The 21,365-nt window shown below is 40.3% G+C and overlaps 1 protein-coding gene across 2 annotated transcripts in view; it reads left to right on the plus strand.

The window, feature by feature from the left end:
* The window catches only part of vipr1b (vasoactive intestinal peptide receptor 1b), a 74,774-nt gene that overhangs the window by 47,629 nt on the left and 5,780 nt on the right, over nucleotides 1-21,365 (plus strand). For both annotated transcript variants that reach the window (XM_047568893.1, XM_047568892.1), the window contains exons 4-11: nucleotides 2,827-2,927; nucleotides 5,525-5,622; nucleotides 10,034-10,166; nucleotides 16,133-16,286; nucleotides 16,428-16,488; nucleotides 16,587-16,659; nucleotides 19,511-19,602; nucleotides 20,410-20,539. In XM_047568893.1, the coding sequence (XP_047424849.1) occupies nucleotides 2,827-2,927; nucleotides 5,525-5,622; nucleotides 10,034-10,166; nucleotides 16,133-16,286; nucleotides 16,428-16,488; nucleotides 16,587-16,659; nucleotides 19,511-19,602; nucleotides 20,410-20,539 (842 nt within the window). The remainder of the gene's footprint in view (nucleotides 1-2,826; nucleotides 2,928-5,524; nucleotides 5,623-10,033; nucleotides 10,167-16,132; nucleotides 16,287-16,427; nucleotides 16,489-16,586; nucleotides 16,660-19,510; nucleotides 19,603-20,409; nucleotides 20,540-21,365) is intronic.

The raw sequence follows: 21,365 nt of genomic DNA on the forward strand, positions 1-21,365 counted from the left end.
CAAGCCGCTTAATGTCCTTACTTTAATATGTTTGGGCTCACATTTTTTTCCCAAATTTAGCAATGACACGCACCGATGCCTTGACTGAGGAAGCACATGCTGGAAATCCACAAAAAAGGAAGGAAAATTAAATCATATCACTAAAACAGAAGCACTGAACCCGACAATAGAATCAGCATTAATACACATCCAGATGAAATCACCACCACACAGGTCACACCTGCAAGCAAACCCTATTTTGTTTCCTTCCCTCAATTCGAAGGATGAATGAAAGAAGAAATATACAGGAGACCATTTAATTTGCAGATACATCGTGTAGATGCTTTGAATCATGTAATCCTGTCTAGTTTTTAACAGTATCTTATCATGTTTTTTAAGTGTGCTTGTTTCTCCTTTGTTTAATTCCTTTATTCACAGTCCTCTGGATGGTCTCGGGAGGGCTGGAGCCTATCCCAGCTGTCATTGGGCCAGAGTTAGTCTATCTCAGGGCTAATAATAATAATAATAACCCAAAAAAAAATGAGTTGTGCAATAAATAAGGAAACACCCCCAGGATAACATTTTTTATCAACACTGTAATCAGGAGAGATTAATTAAACTGAGAATTTTAAGCATCTTTGACAATTAGAGCCAATTGTGATGCCATTCATTTGCCGTTTATCACTTTATTGACATAGCATCAGCCCCCGATCCAAACTGCCTCAAGACGCCTTACGAGGAACCACAGAGACTGGAAGCACTGAGGCGGCGGTGCTTGAGACTGGCTGGGCAGAGAGACAGAGAGATAACGGGTGATTCCGTGCTTTGCATAAGAAGCTCTGTGGGTCTAGACACCGACGAGAAGAAGAAAACGCTGTGGAGAGCTGGGCTGGAGGAGGAGTAGTAGAGTCTGAAGAGCTCCAACCTGGAGGAAGGTCGCTGCAGTCTGAAACCTGAGAAAAAAGTTAAAAGATTGTGGCAGAATCTGAATGATTATGGTTCATACATATGCTGGTGCATTTTGATGTTACACTTTATTTCATTATTTCATTTTTATTTTATTATTATTTTTTTTAGCTATCTTACGCTTTTCAGGGATTTTCAGGGACGGCTGGTATAAATGGGCTAACAGGGCTAAGCCTTCCCAAGCTAACACAAGAAAGATAAAAAATATGTTTTTGTCTTTGAGACCTGTTTCTGTCTTTTTTACAGATTCTTTTGCATAATATTCTGCTATTTTGCACTGCATATCTTGCACTAATGTTCACTGAGTTTAGTTGAAAGTTGAATTTCGAGCATAGCTCGATTAAGCTGTGCATGTAAACGCACTGAATCAGATAAGGAGAATTAATTGGAGTAACGTGTTTACATGCACTGAAGTTGTCCAGCTACTGTTGGTCCGATTAAGGCAATAATTCCTTTTTTTCACGTGCATGTAAATGCACTGATCATTTGGGCTAAACCCAGTCAGTCCTCAGGCCGCTGGTCATTGGTCAAAAGTGCCGCTGGTTTGAGGTACGGCATGGACCCAACAAGGAACCGTGAAACACAGATACTTTCTCCATAGTACACTGTTTTCATACATTCAGTAAGTGAGGATTCTCAGCTAAAGCTACATAATTTGAGTTTTTTATTTTTTATATATATATTTCTCAGTAGTTGCGCTTTTTTATTTCATGTATTTTGCATGAAATAAAAAAGAAAATTGTCTGACATTTAGATCTTGTCATTAAAATTTGATTAAAGGGTTCTGAAACCACTGATGTAGAGCACCTGTATAGTATAGTTTACCTGTAACTGATTGATTGATGTAACTGTGTGTGTTGTAGGTGATGTTTCTAACGCTGCTGTGTTAAGTATTTAATCTGCGTTATGCATTTGCTAGCCCACCCACCAAATTTCACCTTTTTTACTTTTTTTCCTTTTTACTTGTGGTGGTTTTTTTTCATACTATGCAACTGGTCTACTGTGGACAAGCAATTTCCGTTGTGGATCAATAAAGTCTTATCTTTATTCAGGTGCTGAGAGTTGGAGAAAGTTGTGAATGAAGTTAAACACAGTCTACCTGATTTAATTTAGGCTGAGCTTTATAAGATGAAATTGATCTTACTGTTTTAATTAATTCTAGATACTAGATCGTCTGTGTGAGATAGACAAAAGACTATATGCGCCAGTTAAAGTCTGAAAACGGATTGGACATTGTTATGGTTTGTGATATTGTTGCCTGAATCCCGGAGATCAGGAATCAAATCCCTCTCTCTGGTGTCAGAATGCTTCGCTTTGCACAGCTGCCTTCTTTGTAGTAAATACAGCAAATTTACCACTTCATTCAGCTCTGATTGGTTTGCCTTTCAACGCGATCCAGGCCCGTGATGCATTTCTCGTCACACTGTGAATGGAAAAGTAAATTTGCACTGTGTAAACGGTCAAAAATGTCTCGAGCTGGAGTTGTTGAATTAAAACATCACTGTGTGGGCCTGGTAATATTTCCTCACACGGCCATTTCTTGGAGCATGGTAATCTGTAGTTGGGTGTTGGACGCGCGGCAAGATAAAAATCACTTTGTCAATATCTGGAGCAGCTGCGTGTCTGTCTGCGTTCGCAGATAATACACGAGTCAATAGTGGCTCGCATTTAGAATGAGAAAGTCACACAACCCTTTGTGGGTTTCAAAGTTTTCTTGCTGGTTGAAGCGAATTTAACAATCCAGTTAGAGGTCACCGGAAGAGTCACGGCGTGTCTCTTACAGCGAGTGTTTTGAATTTTGAACTAACTTGGTGGGCAGATGAAAGAGAAATGTGCCCCGGTGTCGGCTGTGACCCCTTCATTTCTTCTCTCTGTCTCCAGGTAACCTCTCTAAAACCTGCACAGCAGACGGCTGGACCGAGATGCATCCCCTCGACATCGCCGTGAACTGCGGATACAATGTCAACAGCACGAGCGATGATGTGAGTAAAGCGAGGGTCTCATAGTGAGCGAACGCAGCAGCGCAGCGGGGGAATATCTCTAGAGCCAGTGGGCCGGAAGAATTGAACGAGAACATCTTTTCTTCTCTCTGTGGGTGGGTGTTGTTAGTTCTATCAGGAAAATGTCTTTATTGATTGTTTCTGGACTCTGCTGTTTCCCTCATATTTGCTCAGTTGCATCGTGCTGCTTCCAATGACTGGGTAATTTACAGCTTCGGCAGCATTACCGACTGTACATTATAATGCTCTTAGCATTGAGGGCTTTGGAAAGGAAATTTAGCTCATTGATCATCATCATTAATCTTTATATTATATATTAACCACCTGAGATCTGAGCTTTTATTTGCTCCGATTTTTAAATTTTTCAACGTATTTGGGATTAGAAGGACCTATAAGACATGTAAAAACTAACCATCATCTTTGAGCAGGAAGAAAAAAAAATATAAACCTATTTATTTTAATACCTGAACATGGCTGTGCAAAGACAGAATTGCAAACGATGAAATCCCAATGTCCTCAAACAAGTCCTTGGCAATTAGCGACGTAGCTTGCTACTGTTGTCATTAGTTCAATTTACGCCTTCATATCAAACTAGAAAAGTTAATAAGCCCAAATAAACAAGTTTCAGTTGTAGAATTTTTTCGCTGTACCTTGTCCACTTTTGTTCCGTTATTAGCTGTAGAATGAAAAACTTAATGTCCTCGTATGAGGATGCAGGGTCTTAAGTATTAAAAATGAATAATTTGTTGAGAGTTAGGTGAGAAGATCTGTAGCTGGTGATTAACTTAGTAACGTAGTAATTATGAAGCTCTTTCATTTGCATTCATTGTATTTTAATGTAATTTTCGTAACCATAATCTGCGCTAACATGAAGGCTAAGATATGTTGCATATTACTGTGATGTATTAAAAAATGAAAAAACACCTGAATTTTCACTTCTTCTTACCTTGATGCCCCAGAGTAAACATGGACTCATTATCCCACATGACCTTCTTCTATTCCTCCAGAGTCCAATCTTCATGACCCCTAGCAAATCGAAGCCTTTTTTTCCCGGTTAGCCTCACTGATTAGTGGTTTTCTTAAGGCTGTTCAGTCCCAGTCCCTTGAGTTTCCTTCACATTGTACGTGCAGAAATTCTCCTACTTTCACTATTAAACTCAGCCCTGAGTTCTACTCGTGTTTTTCTGAGTTTGATTTCATCAAACTTCTAAGCGATCGCCGATCAAGATCAGTCAAGACCACGTTTCTTCCCCACTATCCTTCCAGTTTTTAATAATGCAGCACTGGACAGTTCTTAACCCAATTTTAGCACCGTGTAAATCTCCTTAGATGTTTTCTCTGCTTGATGCATGCCAACGATTTGACCGTTCTCAAACAGACTAACATCTTTTCCACCACCAAGGGATGAACCACATGGTTGTTGAAGAAATTAGAAGCTACTCATTGCATCAGTTGGGGTTTAATAACTTGCTGCCGTCCGAAAGATAATCACCCATGCAGCAATTAGCCTATAGCAGGCTTGTACCTATTTACTTTTTGCCTTTTTTTTTTTAGCTTTGTGTGCCTCCAAAAAAATTATTTTTTTTCCTTCAAACTGAAGAATTCATGACATAAAAGCCAGAAACATTCAATCATTAAAAATGAAAACAGCAGCAAGAGAGTATTGTTTGCTGTTTTCCGGAGCACGCACGTGTCTTGAAGGGTTTTCATTGACGAGGCCGAGCATCTTATCATCAGGCGTCATGAGTCACTGGAGGTTATTCATAAAGTCTCCAGGGGTTAAGATGAGAATAAATGCATTAAATGTGGGTCTTATTTGGGTTGGCTTTGCTTGTCTCCGATGATGAAGGTGGAGCAGGGTGAAGAGTGGATGAGCACTACAGGGTGGTAAAAGCTTTTTTTTTCTTTCTTTTTTTTTGCGGCATACTCGTCTCTCTGAGTCACACTGGCCGCCTCATTAGTATGCCACAGTGGCAGTCAGGAGGGACCTGGGTGGTGAAGTTCTCTAAAAGGAATTCGATGTCTGTCTTTCTGCATACTTGATAGCTCCTCCGCGCTGGATGCAGAACTCAAAATTTCATTTTCATCAAGCGCTAAACAGACAGTGGCCCGGCAGTAACACGGTGAAGCTGCCCTGGAAGGGTCTGGATGTGCTAAAACCTGCACTTTCCAAAATCCATGCTATTAAGATGTATTTTATTGATTCTTATTAGGGAAAGGGGGAGGGCTGCAGCCCACCAGATCTTTACTTGCAGCACTAGAAGGTTACGGGAGTCAGTAAATTTAACTTCATGTTTTGTCCCTGGTGGATCACTTAAGGAGACTTTTTATTACTTATTTAGAACAAGAAAGATGGTATTCAGGAGCTCACTCTGGACGCCTTGTGCCTCATCACATATGTTTGAGTTAATGAACGTTATCGCTTTTAATTTTCCTTATAAATCGCCTCCGCTCTTCATCTGTTCCGATGAAGGTGGTGTTAAAAATTTTAGTGTGTTTGTTACTACTTGCCAGGCTGAAGCATTTCACATGTTTGTTCAGCTCACTAAGACGTCGCCTCGTTTCCTTCTCTTTCTCAGGGAAAGTTCTTTTGGCAAGTGAAGATCGGCTACACAATCGGCCACAGCGTTTCGCTCATCTCTCTCACCACAGCCATTGTGATCCTCTGCATCTTCAGGTACGTGGAGATACAGCTACATCGCTCAGTCAGACAAGAAAACATCTACATTGTCGCTCTTTGACTATGAGGCAAAGTGGTTTTGTCATTTTTTTTTGTCATTTTGTCTTATTTTTCTTCATTTTCCTCATGAAATATGCCACAGCCTGATTAATCTGAAAGGCTCCTGGTTTAATTATTATTAGTCAAAATAACAAACTCCTAGATTAGATTTGATTCATATTTATTGTCATTAGACATTAAGGCAATGAAATGCACATTAGCATCTAATCAGAAGTGCAACAAGCATGAAGTGCATGCAGCATAAATAGTGTGGTATTATTATTTTTTTTATTGCATATGGACAATATTTATGTGCAGGTGAGACCATATTTACAAGTGAGTGAGCAGAATATAAACAATGAATGATTGAGCTACTATAAACATATAGTTTTAGTTTAGTTTTTTATTTCATTCATTGATTAAAACAGTTCAATATAAACACAAACATACCCAAATCTGAATGAAAGGGAGCAGAAAGAAGAAGAGTATTATATAATTTCCCCTAAGAATCACTTTACAAAGAACATAAATAATAATAATGAAAAATAACAACATAATGATAATAATAAAATTAAATAAAATAGGCATTGGCCGACACTGACTGTCACGTTTCCATTTTAGTCCCAAGATAGAATTCCATCATACAAACAAAAATGGCTTTAAACTTACTGGCTTTAAATGTTCATTTAAATGTAAATTTGGATTCTTTGGTTTCTTTGTTCAGATTGTTTCATAAACTGATTCCTTTCACAGAAACACAACCATGACTTTAGAATCTTTGGTTCTCTGTTCTTTTTAAGTTAAACTTGCTTTCTGAATGTTTTTTTTATGAGCTTTAAACATAATTTGCAGAATACTGTAACCTATTAATCTACTAACTTACAGCAATAATGGATTGGTTGGATCTCTGTATTGTTTTCTACTGATTATTCTTATTCTCTTTTTTTCAAAATGAAAATGCACGCCTTGCATGCAATTACAGGTGGATTTGTAAGTAAGTAGAGTATACACAGGAACTATAACATAATTCATACTAGAGTAAATGGTAGATGATAAATTAAGTGAGACAAAATACAGATGCAGAACATTAAACCGTGCATAAATAATAAGCAATGGCTATTATGCAATATTTGGTGCATAGTACTTTGCAAAGATCATTTAAGGTGTGCGCGTGCAGAACAGTCCATTAGTGCAGCGGTGATGGTGTAACAGTCTTAAAGTGTCTGAGAAACGTAACCCAATGTCCAAAAGCTCATCTCGGGTGCAGAATATAAAACAACAACAACCACACAGACCCAAGATGAGCAGGAAAAATACTGCAAAATTGCAAAACCAGGTTAGTCCCATTGAGATCAATGATCTAATTTTCAAGGGAGACCCGACTAAACTAGCAGCAGCATAAAAAGTCACAGATGGGATACAAACAACAACAACAAATACATTAAAAGTAATATTAATCCAATGCAAATGATAACATTAAAATAGCTACGTTTTTATCATTGAGGGTAATGAGAACTTTTAAAATTAGACAGTAAAACAGGTCTATTTGACGTCTGTTCCAGGTGAGAGGAGCCAAGCAATTCAGTCCTTACACTTGGTACGTACAGTAGTATAACATGTTGGAAAACAAGCTACATCTACCACCAACTATCTGAGCAATCAAAGAGCAAATATAAGAAGGGAGCTTGCCTAGCAAAGATGACGGTGTTCAACATCCTCAAACAATGGGCTGCACCATTCATATATAAAATATCCCCATGATCGAGAAGAGGTAAAGAAATTTCTTTCTGTCCTCAAAGGAGAAACAACTCCTGTTTCTAAAATAAAACCCTAACTTCAACCCTTATACTTGAGGTTTAAAAGACATCTATCCATATGTCTTGATATTTATAGCAGGACACCATATCTGGTTTCCTTCCTTGAGTTCTAACAATATCAAAGGTGTTGCCAGGTTTTGACCTTATTTATGAATTAATAAGAAAATGAAAGTGTCTTTTTGAATTCTGGCTCCACCTGTAGTCAAGTAACCTTTTATTTTACCAGCAATCCTTCACCCCTTTCAAACTCCACACTAATCCCTCAAAGATTAACCCGGCTCGTGTGCTCATCGGTTCTTTAAAAAGACGGAGAATAATCAATCAGCTTACTCTAACGTCGTCGTCGTCGTTCCCGCTGGGTGATGTGACAACATAACAAATTCTAGACTCCCACGTCACGCCTCTTTCCAGCGGGATTTCATCATCTCCGATCAGCGCGGCCTCACAGCTGAGTTCGAACAGCGGGCTTGTATTAAACTGATAGATGATAGATGGGAGGGGAGATACAAATCCTTTCTAAATTAAATAAACTGTCACTCAAACGTGGAGGAGTTTAGAGGTTGAGCTTCTGAAGGGATTAAGGAGACAGTTTTGTTTTATTATTTTTTATTTTTTTTATTCGCTCTTCAAAAGCAGCGGCGGTTTCGAGATGAATCCAAAGAACAAAGATTAGACAATATATGTTGCACGCATAATAATAATGTTCCTCGGAAGGATCTCATTTTCTCTTTTCGTTGAACTTTTAACATCGGAGGATTACAAGAAAATGAGAAGAGAAGGAGTCTGTAAATGAAAGGGAAGTCGAGTTTTTTCTGTCTATTGTTGCCGACTGCCTTTTGTCCCATGAACACACTGTAAACAAGCTGTTTGTTCTGTTGCGGGGGAAAAAAAAAAAAAACGTCCTCTGTGCCCATTTCATGCCCTTCACAGTAATTTGATGGAATAAGTGTTTTCTTTCAGCTCTCGCCCGTTCATTTCAGTCGCGGTCACGGACGGACGCATCAATTCATCTCTTGTTTTTGCAAAGAAACCGCGGCAGCTTTTTCCACGCGTCTAACGTCGCAGCGCGCGCCGCTGAGTTGATCGCAGGTACCTTTCACGCTTCCGGCAAAAAAAACAGCACCTGAGAGAGTTTCGTTCACTCTCACGTGTCCGGACCCAGGACGCAGGCCAAGGTCGGGAGGATAAACTGGAACGTGTGAAGGTGTGAAATCCAAGCAACCCGCAGATTTGAGTCAGAAGGAGGACGACGTGGGGGGAAACTGAGCGTCACACCTGTTCCTGAAACACACCACAGAGTGAAAAACAAAGATCAGCGTCTTGAAATGTAAACACTGTCTAAAAGAAAACTGTCCACTGTGTCCAGGGTGTGAATCATCCCACAGAGATCTAGTGAATCTGGAGGCCAGGTCAACACCTCGGTCTGTTCTTCCTAAAGCATTTTTGTGTGTTTGTCAGTGGGTATTGTCACCAGATGGTTAATTAACAAGTGGATTGGTTTAGTGAGTTAAGTGTTTGCATTGTTGAATTGCATTTGAGACTTAACTACGCATTCGACATTTTTAAAATATAAATTGTACGCAACAGCTGCAGAATAAAAACTTTCACTTTACTGCAACGGTGTGTTTTGCTTCTCGCCTTCATCAGGTTTATGCAAGTATGCATGTAAGCTGCGTTTGTAATCACCAAATTAGGCAGCAGCTGTTATTGGGTCACCCAGAGATGTTCACAATAGGCAAATAACACTTCACGCCACACCAATATCTATGAAAAAGCTAAAAAAAACGCAAATAAATGCACAATTATTTAACAGAAAAAAATCTTTCATATGTTACACAAAATATAACAGTTTATATCACTTATTACATTAGTTTCATTCAGGACACAAAAAGGCTCATTAAATCAATGCCAAATGAAAGCAGACATTTAATGAAATAGTTTTGGACGCGTATATAACCTGGATAAGAGCGTTCACCAATAGTCCTTTTAAAGAGATGTGACAGAATGTTAACAACCTGCGCCGTGTTTGAGATGAAGTTAAATGAAACTCTAATGATTCCAGAGGGGCCATTAAGTGATTGGGCTCATCACATCTATCACAACTATCTCATCACCCCGGGAAACAGCATTATTGCATAAAATAAAATAAAAATTAAATTAAAAAAAAAAACACCTGTCTCCCTTCATAATCATTGAATCCACTTTTATAATTCAATCGGGAGGTGAAGGGGGATTTGAAAATTGATGCTTCAGAATATTTCTGACAGGCAATTTGGAAATCTTCACCTCTTGTCTTTATTGTCGAGGCATGTGAAGGACCATGAAAAAGCATTCACTGCACTCTGAAGGAAATCCACCCACACACTGACGAAGGGAACTGAGGGGCTTAATTAGGGTTTAATTCAGCCTCTTATTTGCTGTCATTTTAAGCTATTAACTCCAAGGACATTGGATTATTAGCATGAAGGCCCTCTTTATCAAAGTGTGTGTGTGTGTGTGTCTCATCTCTTTGTCTTGATTGTGCTGTCTTCTTTCTCCTCCGTGTGTCCCAGGAAGCTCCACTGCACAAGGAACTACATCCACATGCATCTGTTCGTGTCGTTTATCCTGAAGGCCATCGCTGTGTTCATAAAGGACGTGGTCCTCTATGAGGTCGGGGAGGTGGACAACTGCTCCTCAGGCTCTGTGAGTTAACTTTCTGAGACGCTGCTGTTCGATGTGAGTGTTTGGAGCTCAAAGTTGTCCATGAAGACCGAAAGTAGTTGAGCTCAGCAAGAGATCTGGTTGTAATTTTTTAAGCTTGGAAGTTGCATTGCATGTTCCTAAATTAATGCATTTAGTGAGGTAGCATTTCATTGTAAAGGAGCTGCACATAAAGGAGGCAGAATCTGTGATTGGGGGTTAATGGGGGGCCGGGGTGATCATATTTGCCCAGGGCCCCTTTAGCTGATTAATACGGCCATGCAAATGATATATGCATGTCTTCGCATCAGTGTGAATTGAATGAAAGTGTTTTGATGCTCTTGCATATATTTTTTTGAATGCCGTCAGCAAAATCCTTAATATATACATGAAGTTCAAGTACGTTCTTTATTTACCGCCCCGAGTGTACCGCATTAAGTGTAATTAACATTTAAACTTTATTCACTATGTTCATTCACTTGCTGCCTGTTTATACCTTGATAAGGACCTGAAAGTGTACTTCTGCCGGGGAAGGTTCAGCGGATGCCTTTTTTTCATTCAGCGAAAACATCTCGTTGGAACGTGTTTACTTCCCGCACACGGTGCAGTTTCAGCGCACATTTGCCTTTAATAGTCACATCACTAAACAGAAGAAATATGGCATCAGAGTGTGGTGATTATGTAGGTTAATGTTCCTTGTTATTAACACAGTGACTTTTGACAGTTGCAGTTTATCTGCATATATTATTTTATAAACTCGTTACGATTTTTATGTTCAGCTCTAATTTATGGAATAACTTGTACGATGGACGATGGATGGCTCTGCACGTAGTAAACATGTTTTCTTTAATTTAGTTTAGTTTTTTCCTTTGCTCTTCATTGTCACATAAATACGTGAAGCAGCTGTGAATGTGTGCAGAAAATGCAACGTATCTTGTTTGTTGTGCCCCTGTTGTTTCGGCATTCGACTTTTTGACTTTCAAAAAGTCAAAAAAGTTACTCAAAGAAAATAAAATTACACTGCATCATGTTTTTTTATGTTTTAATGCAGAGTAACTATTGCATCTGCATACTTTAAGATAAATATAGTAGAAAATGTACGGAAGCCCAAAGTGGCCATGCGTTTACATATTATTTTTTTCTGTTTTCTTGTGATGACCAGTTAATTATCTCGTTATGTTTTGTTTTCTCGAGATCTCGATATGTTTAATTCAAGAGATGCCCTTATAACAATATTATAACCTTATGCAATAGTCTACTGTAAGTTGAGCTATCTGTCTTGTGCTTTAGTGTTTACTAGAAAACGATCACGATTGAGAAAACAAAACTTTGCTTTGCTGAGATAACGAGATAAACAACTTGAGATTTTGAGAAAACAGAGGAATTAACTCGTGATCACATGAAAACGGAGGAAATAGTATCTATGAATGCATGGGCGCTTAGGCCTACCGTACAAATGTGTCAAAATAGAGAAACATAGACCATCTTTGTGTGTTCATGGGATTTCAGAAGAATTATAAATATATAGCCTGAGAAAATCTGTGTGAAAACCAAATTTGTGAAGTTACATACACACAGAAACATACAGCGCAGCTTTGAGAAAACGTAGGCGCTTTCCGATTAACGGGCGTATGACTGAAGTAACACTATGTCACGGCTCCACTGGTCAGCTTCCTCCTGCTCTTCCTCGTCACATAAATACGGAAAGCGGCTGTGAATCCGTGCAGAGAACACATCGCGTCTTGTTTTTAACGTCCGTGTTGTTTCCACATTCCGACTTAAAAGCACCTAAATGCACCAAAGTAAACACAAAAAAAAAAATGACTCTCCAGCTCAGGAAATGAGAACGTAATGTAACATAAACCTCATGTTTCACAATGTGGGCGCACGACAAGAGGAGCCTCCCAGTGTTTTTATTAGTGAGCTCTCTGGCCGGCTCCAGCCTGTTAATGGACCCGTTGGGTTGACACAAGCCAGCTGCTGTCATGGGTCGGCTGAAAAAAACATTAAAGAGACGGGTTTGGTGCGACAGTGCCCACTGTGACCCCGTCATTGCTTTTACTACAACTGTAGGCCCGGTTACCGTTGTGTGCGTCGATTGTGTAGGTGTTTGGTTCATTGCCTCTTTTCTGGAGCTGGATGTTTGCCATGGTTACCCATTAGATTAATCTGTGATATGACCACTCTGCCAAAGCATATAACAAAGACATTATTCGGGGTATGTCTCTGTGTATGTGTGTTTTTCCACCATGCGAAACATTTCATCATTCCTTCCGCTGGCTTTTTAAAAAAAACTGTACTGATTTGCACGCATTTAACTAGAAGAAAAGGTTCAGGCGACACATCAGGGTCCATTTTATTCCTCTCAACATGTGAAAGTGGGAATCAGTCTATTAAGGACTACCAAATGTCCTTCAGTTCCACTGCTAGCTGCTTTAATGAGCTGCCCCAAACTCTAACTCTGTGTTTCGAGAAGTGACTCCCATCGACAACAACAACACAAGGTCATTTATTTTGGGGCTCATTTTTGACTTCAGCCCTTCCAACAACCGAGTGAGCAATATCCGCAGTTTAATTTCGTCAGTGCCTTCTTATGGTCCAACCTGCGAACCCCGGATTGGAGAAGCTCTGAGACACATTCAGTGCACACACTGTACTCAGAATCAGGATAAGAATTACTTTATTAATGCCAAGGTGAAATTACTTTTTGTTACTGTAGCTTCTACTCAAAGTGTACCAGTGTTCAGAACAAAGAGCAATGTAGGTAATTAGAATATGTAAGAATAAGTAGGCAATTATAATGAGAATACAGTATCATTGTAAAAAAAATATATATATATTAAAAAAATAGTTATAATAAACTAAAATAAATAAATAATAAATAACAATAATAGTAATAACATTGACCCTGCGATACAGAGGGTATGGGTTGACGTCACTTCCGCCCATGACCACGCCCCCTTCAGTGGCAAAAAAATAGTGAAATGTAGCAGCAAATACAGCGAGTCTGGGAAAAATGTGGATTATCAGTTCAAATTAAGGACAACTGGACTCGACATTGATCCATGCGAGGTGGTATGGATTTGGAAAAGTGAGTTTGCCTCAGTTTCAGTTAGTTTTAGGTCATTTCAGTTATGATAAATGCGGCTAAATTAAAAATGCTAACGCTAACAGCTTTACTGAGAAGTAACGTTAGCCACACAATACTGTAGCATCCGACCGGGCGTTAAAAGGACGACGAAGAGTGATCGCAAATATTCTGTTTATTGTTTTATTGTTCTTTATTGTTTGAACTGAAATAGTTACTGTCGGCCGTGACTACGCCAAAACAACGACATGGACGTTTACTTCTTTGGCAGGTATCTGTAAAAATATATCTCTGATGCTTTATAGATCTGTTGGTACAGTCAATCGCACAACAGGTCATTTATCTTCTATTTTTTAAAATTAATTGTACTATTTAGACGCTATTAAAGCTCATGATTCAAGCTAATGCTGCTAATCTCCATGTTCAACTGTCACTTTTTAACCGGTTGGCCGTAACCATGGAGACTTCACTTACTGTGACGTCATATGCATAACCTATTTGCACAGCTTGACTCAAAAGTTCTACGTTTTCTCTTCTATATTTTCAAAAATAAGGTCATTCAGTCGTTTTTTATTTATAGTTAGGATCAAAGTAAATGTCTAAAATAAGATCTTCTCTCTATTGAGAATTTTGTAGGCGATTATACTCTTACTAATGCTGACATTTGTCATTCAAAAATATCACGGTTAACATGGTATGTAGGTTAAAAGAACAGATAGAAACCACCTGGCAGTGCGTACACGTAAAAACCTTATTTTCAGATTTTCATCTTACTGTGCAGTGAACACAGGACACAAACCAATGCAGAACACAAGCAACTGCACGCTCCCTTCAATCCCCCACCCTACAGCTGCACACCTGCAGCTCAGGGATCGACACAAAAAAAGAAAGGACGGGGTCTTCTTGCTACCGTACACGCCTCCAAATTTCAAGTCTTCAGTGGCAGGAAAAACTTTGAATAAAGTCTATAAAAGGGATTCAGGTCAGCATGTTTCTGACTATTCTGTCTCAAAGTTTCTCCAAAGGCAGAAAGGAAAGCGTTTATTTTATCCACTGTAGAAACTTCCGACAAAAAGAGAACGAATCTAGAATTAACTTGGACCGTATTTGCAATCTCGGACTAGCGGGGTCTGGAATGTGAAGGATTTCAGCCAGTTTATCCCCTGAGTAGTGAAGACCATGGAGGACCTTAAACTGAATTAAACCATGTCTCGCACACAGTGAGAGGTATGTAGAGGGGTTAAATCATCTTGCCAGGCTTCTTCCGAGAGCTCTGCCCCCTGATCCTCCTCCCAAAAGCTCCACGTTTCTAGTTTTATACGGATAGGGAACTCCATGTGACTTATTTCCAGGTTGCATAAGGTTGAACTCTCGGTTGAAGGCTTGATTGCCGTCCCCACATTGCTAATTTAATTCAGATCGTTATAGGATTATATATCAGATAGTCGAGAAAGAAAAGAAAGAGTGAGCTACCAGGTTTCTGATAATCTCCAATGGTATTCAAATCGCTTCATAGCGTTTTTATGTAAACTCCAAATCTGCAGACTACTGCAGTGAAATACACGCGGTGAGTAAATATTCCAATATCTCCATCTGAGCCCTAAAATGGAAATGCTCAGGGAAAAAATGAATATAGCTCAGTAAATGGAGCATTGGGCTATGATCTAATATTCAAATATATTCAGACATCACTGCACAAGATACATGAGGCTCTGTAATCAGTTTACTGGTCCGGTTATGAATCACATGAGCTCGCCTGCGGCATTAGTCACTTACAAACTGGTGGTAGATCGATGTCCACTTTTTCAGTCTTTGTGATTAATGATGCACGCGTCCCACTCCTCTGCAGAGGCCTGGGCATTGCTCTTGTTTTTCATGTGACACTTTCCGCCCTTGTTCATCATTCATCGTCACAATTTTTTATTTTTTTTTTATTTTAGACTTTGCCCTGTGACCGGTTTGTCCTTGTCTCTGCTTGAACGTCCGCCCGTTAAGCTGGTCTTTACCACGTGACGTGCTTCAGACCCTGTCCTTTTTTTTTTCTCCTCCTTCCACTTCAGCCCGTGTCTCACATCTGCTGCTAAAGTGCTCAACATATTCGCTCTCAAGTGGTCGTTTTTTAAAGGGGAACAGTTTATTGATTCTCCCAATATCCGCCTCATGTCCTCCCCTGTACGATCTGAGCGGGCTGTTCGGCTCGTTAACAGCATGTGTATAGTTCGTGGTTGCGCGCGTGTGTCAGCCTTGGGAGTACACGGCGAAAGTGTGTTTCTGTGAAGTGAGGAGGTTGCGAAAGAGCAACGCGCTGAAGTGCGCTGAATTTTGAACGAAATCAGCCGTCCTCGTGGAAGTGTTGTGCTGTTGTGGCGTCTGCTGCGAGAGCAGATATCGTTATCCGTTGGAACATTTCTGCACTGTAGTAATACAGCATATATTTTCTTAAAAATCAGACATTGAGCTTGTTTCACAAAGTAGCTCTCTGGGTGTCAACTGTTGCCTCTGTAACTGCATCATTCGCTGATATTTTAGACCAGTAGCAAGCCACTGATAAGAGCAGTCTTAATCTCATCAGCTGCTGAGATAAAGGCTTTTCATTTTTGTTGGCCACACACAAGCAATATACTCAAACACAATAACGCACCGCGCACGCTTTGTGTATTCGTAATTGTCCCTGAAGCGAATTAATGTTTTCATTTTGAAGTTTGAACGCTGCTGTCTGCAGCAAAACAAAAGAACGCCCGCCCGTTTTTCTAAGTGCAATCTTTGCCACGGCGGAGAATGAAATCACACTTTATTATCTTCATCGTAACCGTATATTTTCGATAGATATCCATGTGCGTGTTTCACAGGATCAATGCATGATTTATGCTTTTCTGTTCAGGTCGGCTGCAAAGCAGTGATTGTGTTCTTCCAGTACTGCATAATGGCCAGTTTCTTCTGGCTGCTCGTGGAAGGCCTTTATCTGCACGCATTGTTGGCCGTCTCTTTCTTCTCCGAGAGGAAGTACTTCTGGGCTTACATCCTGATTGGCTGGGGTGAGGACGTGCTATTTTTAAAATTTTTTTTTTATGCCATTAAAGAGACCTCACAGACCGAGAATGAACTACTTGTTGTGAACCTTGTCGGTGCGGTAATAAGTTTGGGTGCACTTACACGTGTATTTTTCATATCTCCAGGAGGCCCCGCAATTTTCATCACAGCTTGGAGCATCGCTAAGGCCTACTATCATGATGTGGGGTGAGGGAAACTCACCCGAGACAAGAGTTCAGAATAAAATATATATATATTTTTTTTTTGTTTATGCTACATCTTGCTATTTGATATTGTTTCGCCAGGTGCTGGGATATAATCGAGAACACTGATGTGTTCTGGTGGATCATTAAGACCCCCATTCTGGCGTCGATCCTGGTAAGTTCATACACTTTTCCCTTTTTTGGCATTTGTATGTCAGCTCAACCGAAAGATTAGTATGACTTTTTCATTTCACTTTGGAAAGTCTGCGAGACAGTCACCATCTGTTTTTTCTTGACAGGTCACTGTCTACTTTTTGATAAGGCTAATGTTTACTGGCATTTACCGAAATGTGGTAGACAGACAACGAGGTTGTCGGGAGAATTGTTCCGAGACGCACTTTTCTAAAAAAAAAAAAAGTTGGAAGAAGATTTGTGATGTAATTCAGGGGTGAATTTGCGTATTTATTCTTCCGCCAAGAGTTATGAGAAGATAAAGTCGTAGCCGGCGTCTGTTTAGCTTAGCTTAGCGCAAAGATGCTGCATATTTAATTTATTTCATACGCAAACTAAATAAAGTTTGATCTTTGGTACTGAAATCATGAATGTGATTGCATGCTGTTGGTATCTTTGCGCTTAGCCTGTGGTAAACAAGGAAATTTGAGCTATTAAACGTCCAATTAAATGTTTAAAGAGAAGGCTTTACACCAGTGACAGTAACTCTACAGGCAGACCATGCAATCCAAAACGTACACTCTACTTAACCTCACCACTCAATGCAAAATAGAACTGACCAGGGGGGAGGGCGTGACTAGTGGCTAGTAGTAGTAGAAAAAAAATTAAGTTTAAAATTAGGCCCGGACACATTTTTAGGTCCCGAAAAGAGGACATGTCCGGGCAAAGGAGGACGTCTGGTCACCCAACCTTCTATGAGTGTCCTGGCTACAGAATGTGGTTAGCGGGGTCGTGTGGTAACATCCACTCGAATGAATGCCAGGTCCAAAAGTTTCCCAGCAGAACATTTAATTGTCACAAGATGGTCTCCAAGATGTCTCCTGTCAGTGGTCATAATATTATGCCTGATCGGTGTATGCTCAGCAATGAGGGGCATCTCGGCTGGTTTCCTTCTCCTTCGGGCAGAAGCGACGTGCTAAGAGTTCGCCGCTTGCCCTTGTTTAAATTTTTCATGTAAAGCTAAACTATGAGACCACTGGCTGCAGTTTGAAACACTCAGACCCAGATACGAAGGTGTGACAGCGCACATCAATTGAACCACTTATCCAGCAAAGAAAACAGACTGTAATCCACATTGGCAGCGTTGGCGTGAGCCTTTGTGTGTGTGTGTGTGTGTCCGTATCGTGAAAACACATCTGTGAGTGAGAAATGGAAACGCTCTCGGAGAGGTGTGAAAAGGAGGGTAGAGATAAGTTCAGTATTCACGAGCGGTGTGAAATATTCCTTTTAATAAAAAAAAATAAAAGAAACTGGCACACCTTTATTAATACTTTATCTTCTTTGGGACGGAACTGTTTAATTTGGCACAGATTATATAAATGATAAATTTCTGAGTGCAGGCAAAAGTGTTTATAGTTTCTAAGCAGCTCCTTTCTGGATGAAAAGTTTTGTCAAACCCCGAGTAAATATTTACTCGTGAGTAATTTGTTACTGGTATCGAATTCTCTATCTGAACAGAACTATGTTCCTATATTATATTATTTCATTTTTTATTAGCGGTGGTTTTGACGTGTCAGCCAGAGGGGTAAATGTTAACAAGCCAACATAAACTGCTTCACACTAACACGTTAGCGCTGTCAGTCAGAGAAGTATTAGCATCGTGCTCTGACACCTTCTTTCCCCAAGTTTAGCCATTAGAGAGCTGCTAGCATTTCTGACTTTCATATTTTTAGCTAAACTGTCCTACTGAGGTTTGATTATAAAACCGTGCAGGAAATTAATTTGGAGGGATCTAATGGGGCGTTGAAGGAGCAGCTTAGGACCAAAGGGTCACCGGCTCACACCCCTAAGTCCACGGCTGAGGTACCCTGAGCAAGCGCTAATTTGCTCCATAGGCGCTACACAAGAGGCAGCGCCCTGCCCCGAGAACGGAGAGGTCAGAGGAAGAATAATATTCAAATAGAGGAAGAATATTGAGGCAGCGATACAGGTATAGTCTTTACTCTTAGTCACTAGCAAACTGAGCTGCCCCTTTCATGCATCAAGTAAATTAGAAGAAACAAACACCTGAGCCCTGCTTTACTGAGCTTTAAGTAGACTCTGTTTCCATTTGTCAGAGCCCGACGAGCCGTTTCACTGTTTCATTAAGCTCAGTTCATGCCTGCTAGCTGTAGCTTCATATTTAACCTAAGAGCAGTTTTAGCTAATCTGGGTGTTCAGGTATGTGAATATTCTCACAACAACATGATCATCTAGAAGACAGGTGTCAAACACGAGGCCTAAAGTGGCCCCACAAGAGGGTGAAAGCTGAGATTTGACAAAACTAAATCCTCTCCCGCTTTGTTTTGTTTAGTTACTTGACACTAGTCGTCCCTGAAGTGGCTTCACTTGTGTTGTTTGACATGAGGATCGGGACTCGCTCTGTCTCTGTCTCTGTCTCTCTGTCGACTGGTGAGTTGCCAGTTCAGTTCAGAGGTCCAGCCCGAATTAACAATGTAGAAATGCTCATTTCCACGCGGGGCAGCCCCGCGGTCGTATCAGATGCAATCAGAAAACCTCCGATCAGAACGTCTCAGTGCTGGCGACAGTCGCGGCCGCAGGGATTATGTCGCTGTATTGTCTGTCCAGCTGCTCAGATACGACATCTGAGGCGCCTTGAGGGAATTTCTTCAGATAAGGTCCAAATTCACCGGGACAATAATTGCTAATCTTCTGTTATTTGCCAGCCGCTGTCCCCACTTTAGTTGTTGTAATTCAAGCAAACACCAGGACTCACTCGGCGTCTTTGTCTCTGCAGCAGACAAAGGGGTGAAACACGACAGCACTGTTCTCACATAATGAAACATTCTCCACAGATGAACTTCATCCTTTTCATCTGCATCATCCGAATACTTCGCCAGAAGATCAACTGCCCAGATATTGGAAGAAATGAGTCCAACCAGTACTCGTGCGTATCATGTAACGTCTTTTTCATGCTGTAAATTTGTTTTATTTATTAGCTAATGGATGATAAAATGTTATTGAAGCCTGGGGGAAAGTCTGCACCATGTCAGCGGACACTGTCTTGGTCTGCATTCTGTCAACAAAGTGTAAACAAAGATTATCTTGGATAAACTCAAAAAGCTGAGGGCACGGCGCAAATATTTGCACGAACTGCTGCTGTAAATGTGACTTTTATTGGGTGGTGCAGGTGGACTTGAGGAAAGACGCTGACGTGATGCTGAGCACACTGCGGTCTGGAAGCTGCTTTACACAGCGACGTAGCGCTCCGTGCGCTTAAGTGGTTTTTCCTGTCATAAGCCACCCATAATGTATGAGCAATTTTCCCACCGACACTGTTAATAAAGTTCCCCCTGAGCCCGTCTCTGGCCCACTGAGCCGCGACGTGAAATGAAAAGTACCCCAGTGTTGCATTTAATTATTGTTACATATAGAGGCAGATTACAAATTGTTCAAGACGTTTTACAAAAACAGACCTGAAACCTCCAGAGCGAGTCTGAAGGTGATGCAAAGAAGAAACTCCTTTTTAACAGGAACAAACCTCGAGCATGACCCCGCTCATATGGAGGGACCTGTCTGCCTAAGGCCAGCCAGGTAGAGGCAGAAGGAAAGAGAACAGAAGAGCAGGAGTAACAAGAAAAACAAAGTCCTGTCATAGATATATTCATCAGACTAAAGCAAACACATCTATCTATCTATGCGTAGGTTTCGTTGGAAGGAGAGATTTGTCTGAGATTTGTCTTTGTTGTTTCAGGAGACTGGCAAAGTCAACGCTGCTTCTGATCCCTCTGTTCGGGATCAACTTCATAGTGTTTGCGTTCATCCCTGAGCAAGTGAAGACCGACCTGCGGCTCGTATTTGACTTGATTCTGGGATCATTTCAGGTACAATGACCGGCTTTTTAGGGAAGAAAAAAAAAAAACATGTTTGAACTCCTGCACATTAATCAACATTGATGCGTTAGCCATCAGTGTAAATGCGCCAGACTTAGCACAAATGCTAATTTTCAGCCGTAGTCCCACGGCAGCTTCACAACACAGACGGAGAAGACTTTAAAACAACAGTCATACAACACAGAACCAGACATAGACAGTATGAAAACAAAACAAAAAGGACACAGACAGACAGTATCAAAACAGACATTATGACAAAACATTTGATCCACAATATATATATGCATATATATGCATCAGCTTAAGAAAGCTATTTATATTTATAGCTATGTGAGTACATGTCTCATTTACTTTTAACCAGTGTTTGAGATTTTTTTTTTTAAAAGTATTTAGTAGTTGTTGCAGTTTTGATGTGTGGTGGTAACTTGTTCCAGGAACGTGTTCCTCTTACAGATAAGACCATTTGGGAGAATTTAGTTCTACGCCCTCGCTACATTACAGTCACCTCTGGTTAGAGCTCCCGCTCTTCGTCCTTCACTGTTTTTTCCTCCGCATGAATTCATTCAGTGGTGGTGGTGCAAGAGCATTTAAAACTTTGAAAACGGGGCAGACATCCATAAAGATTTGGTAGCAGTCTAGATCAAGAATATTATACTTTTTTAGGACGTTACAGTAATGAAAGTGAAGGAGTTTCCTGTCTAAAATTTTAACTTAATTTTATCGCCAAGAGGGGAGTTATACCCATTCTTTTTAAAGTAATAATTTGGCATCCTATCAGCCTGGACTTGCGAGCGCCTCAGCTCAAGAGACTACAGCA

This window comes from Mugil cephalus, chromosome 18, assembly GCF_022458985.1.
Source record: "Mugil cephalus isolate CIBA_MC_2020 chromosome 18, CIBA_Mcephalus_1.1, whole genome shotgun sequence".
In the NCBI taxonomy this organism is placed as follows: Eukaryota; Metazoa; Chordata; class Actinopteri; order Mugiliformes; family Mugilidae; genus Mugil; species Mugil cephalus.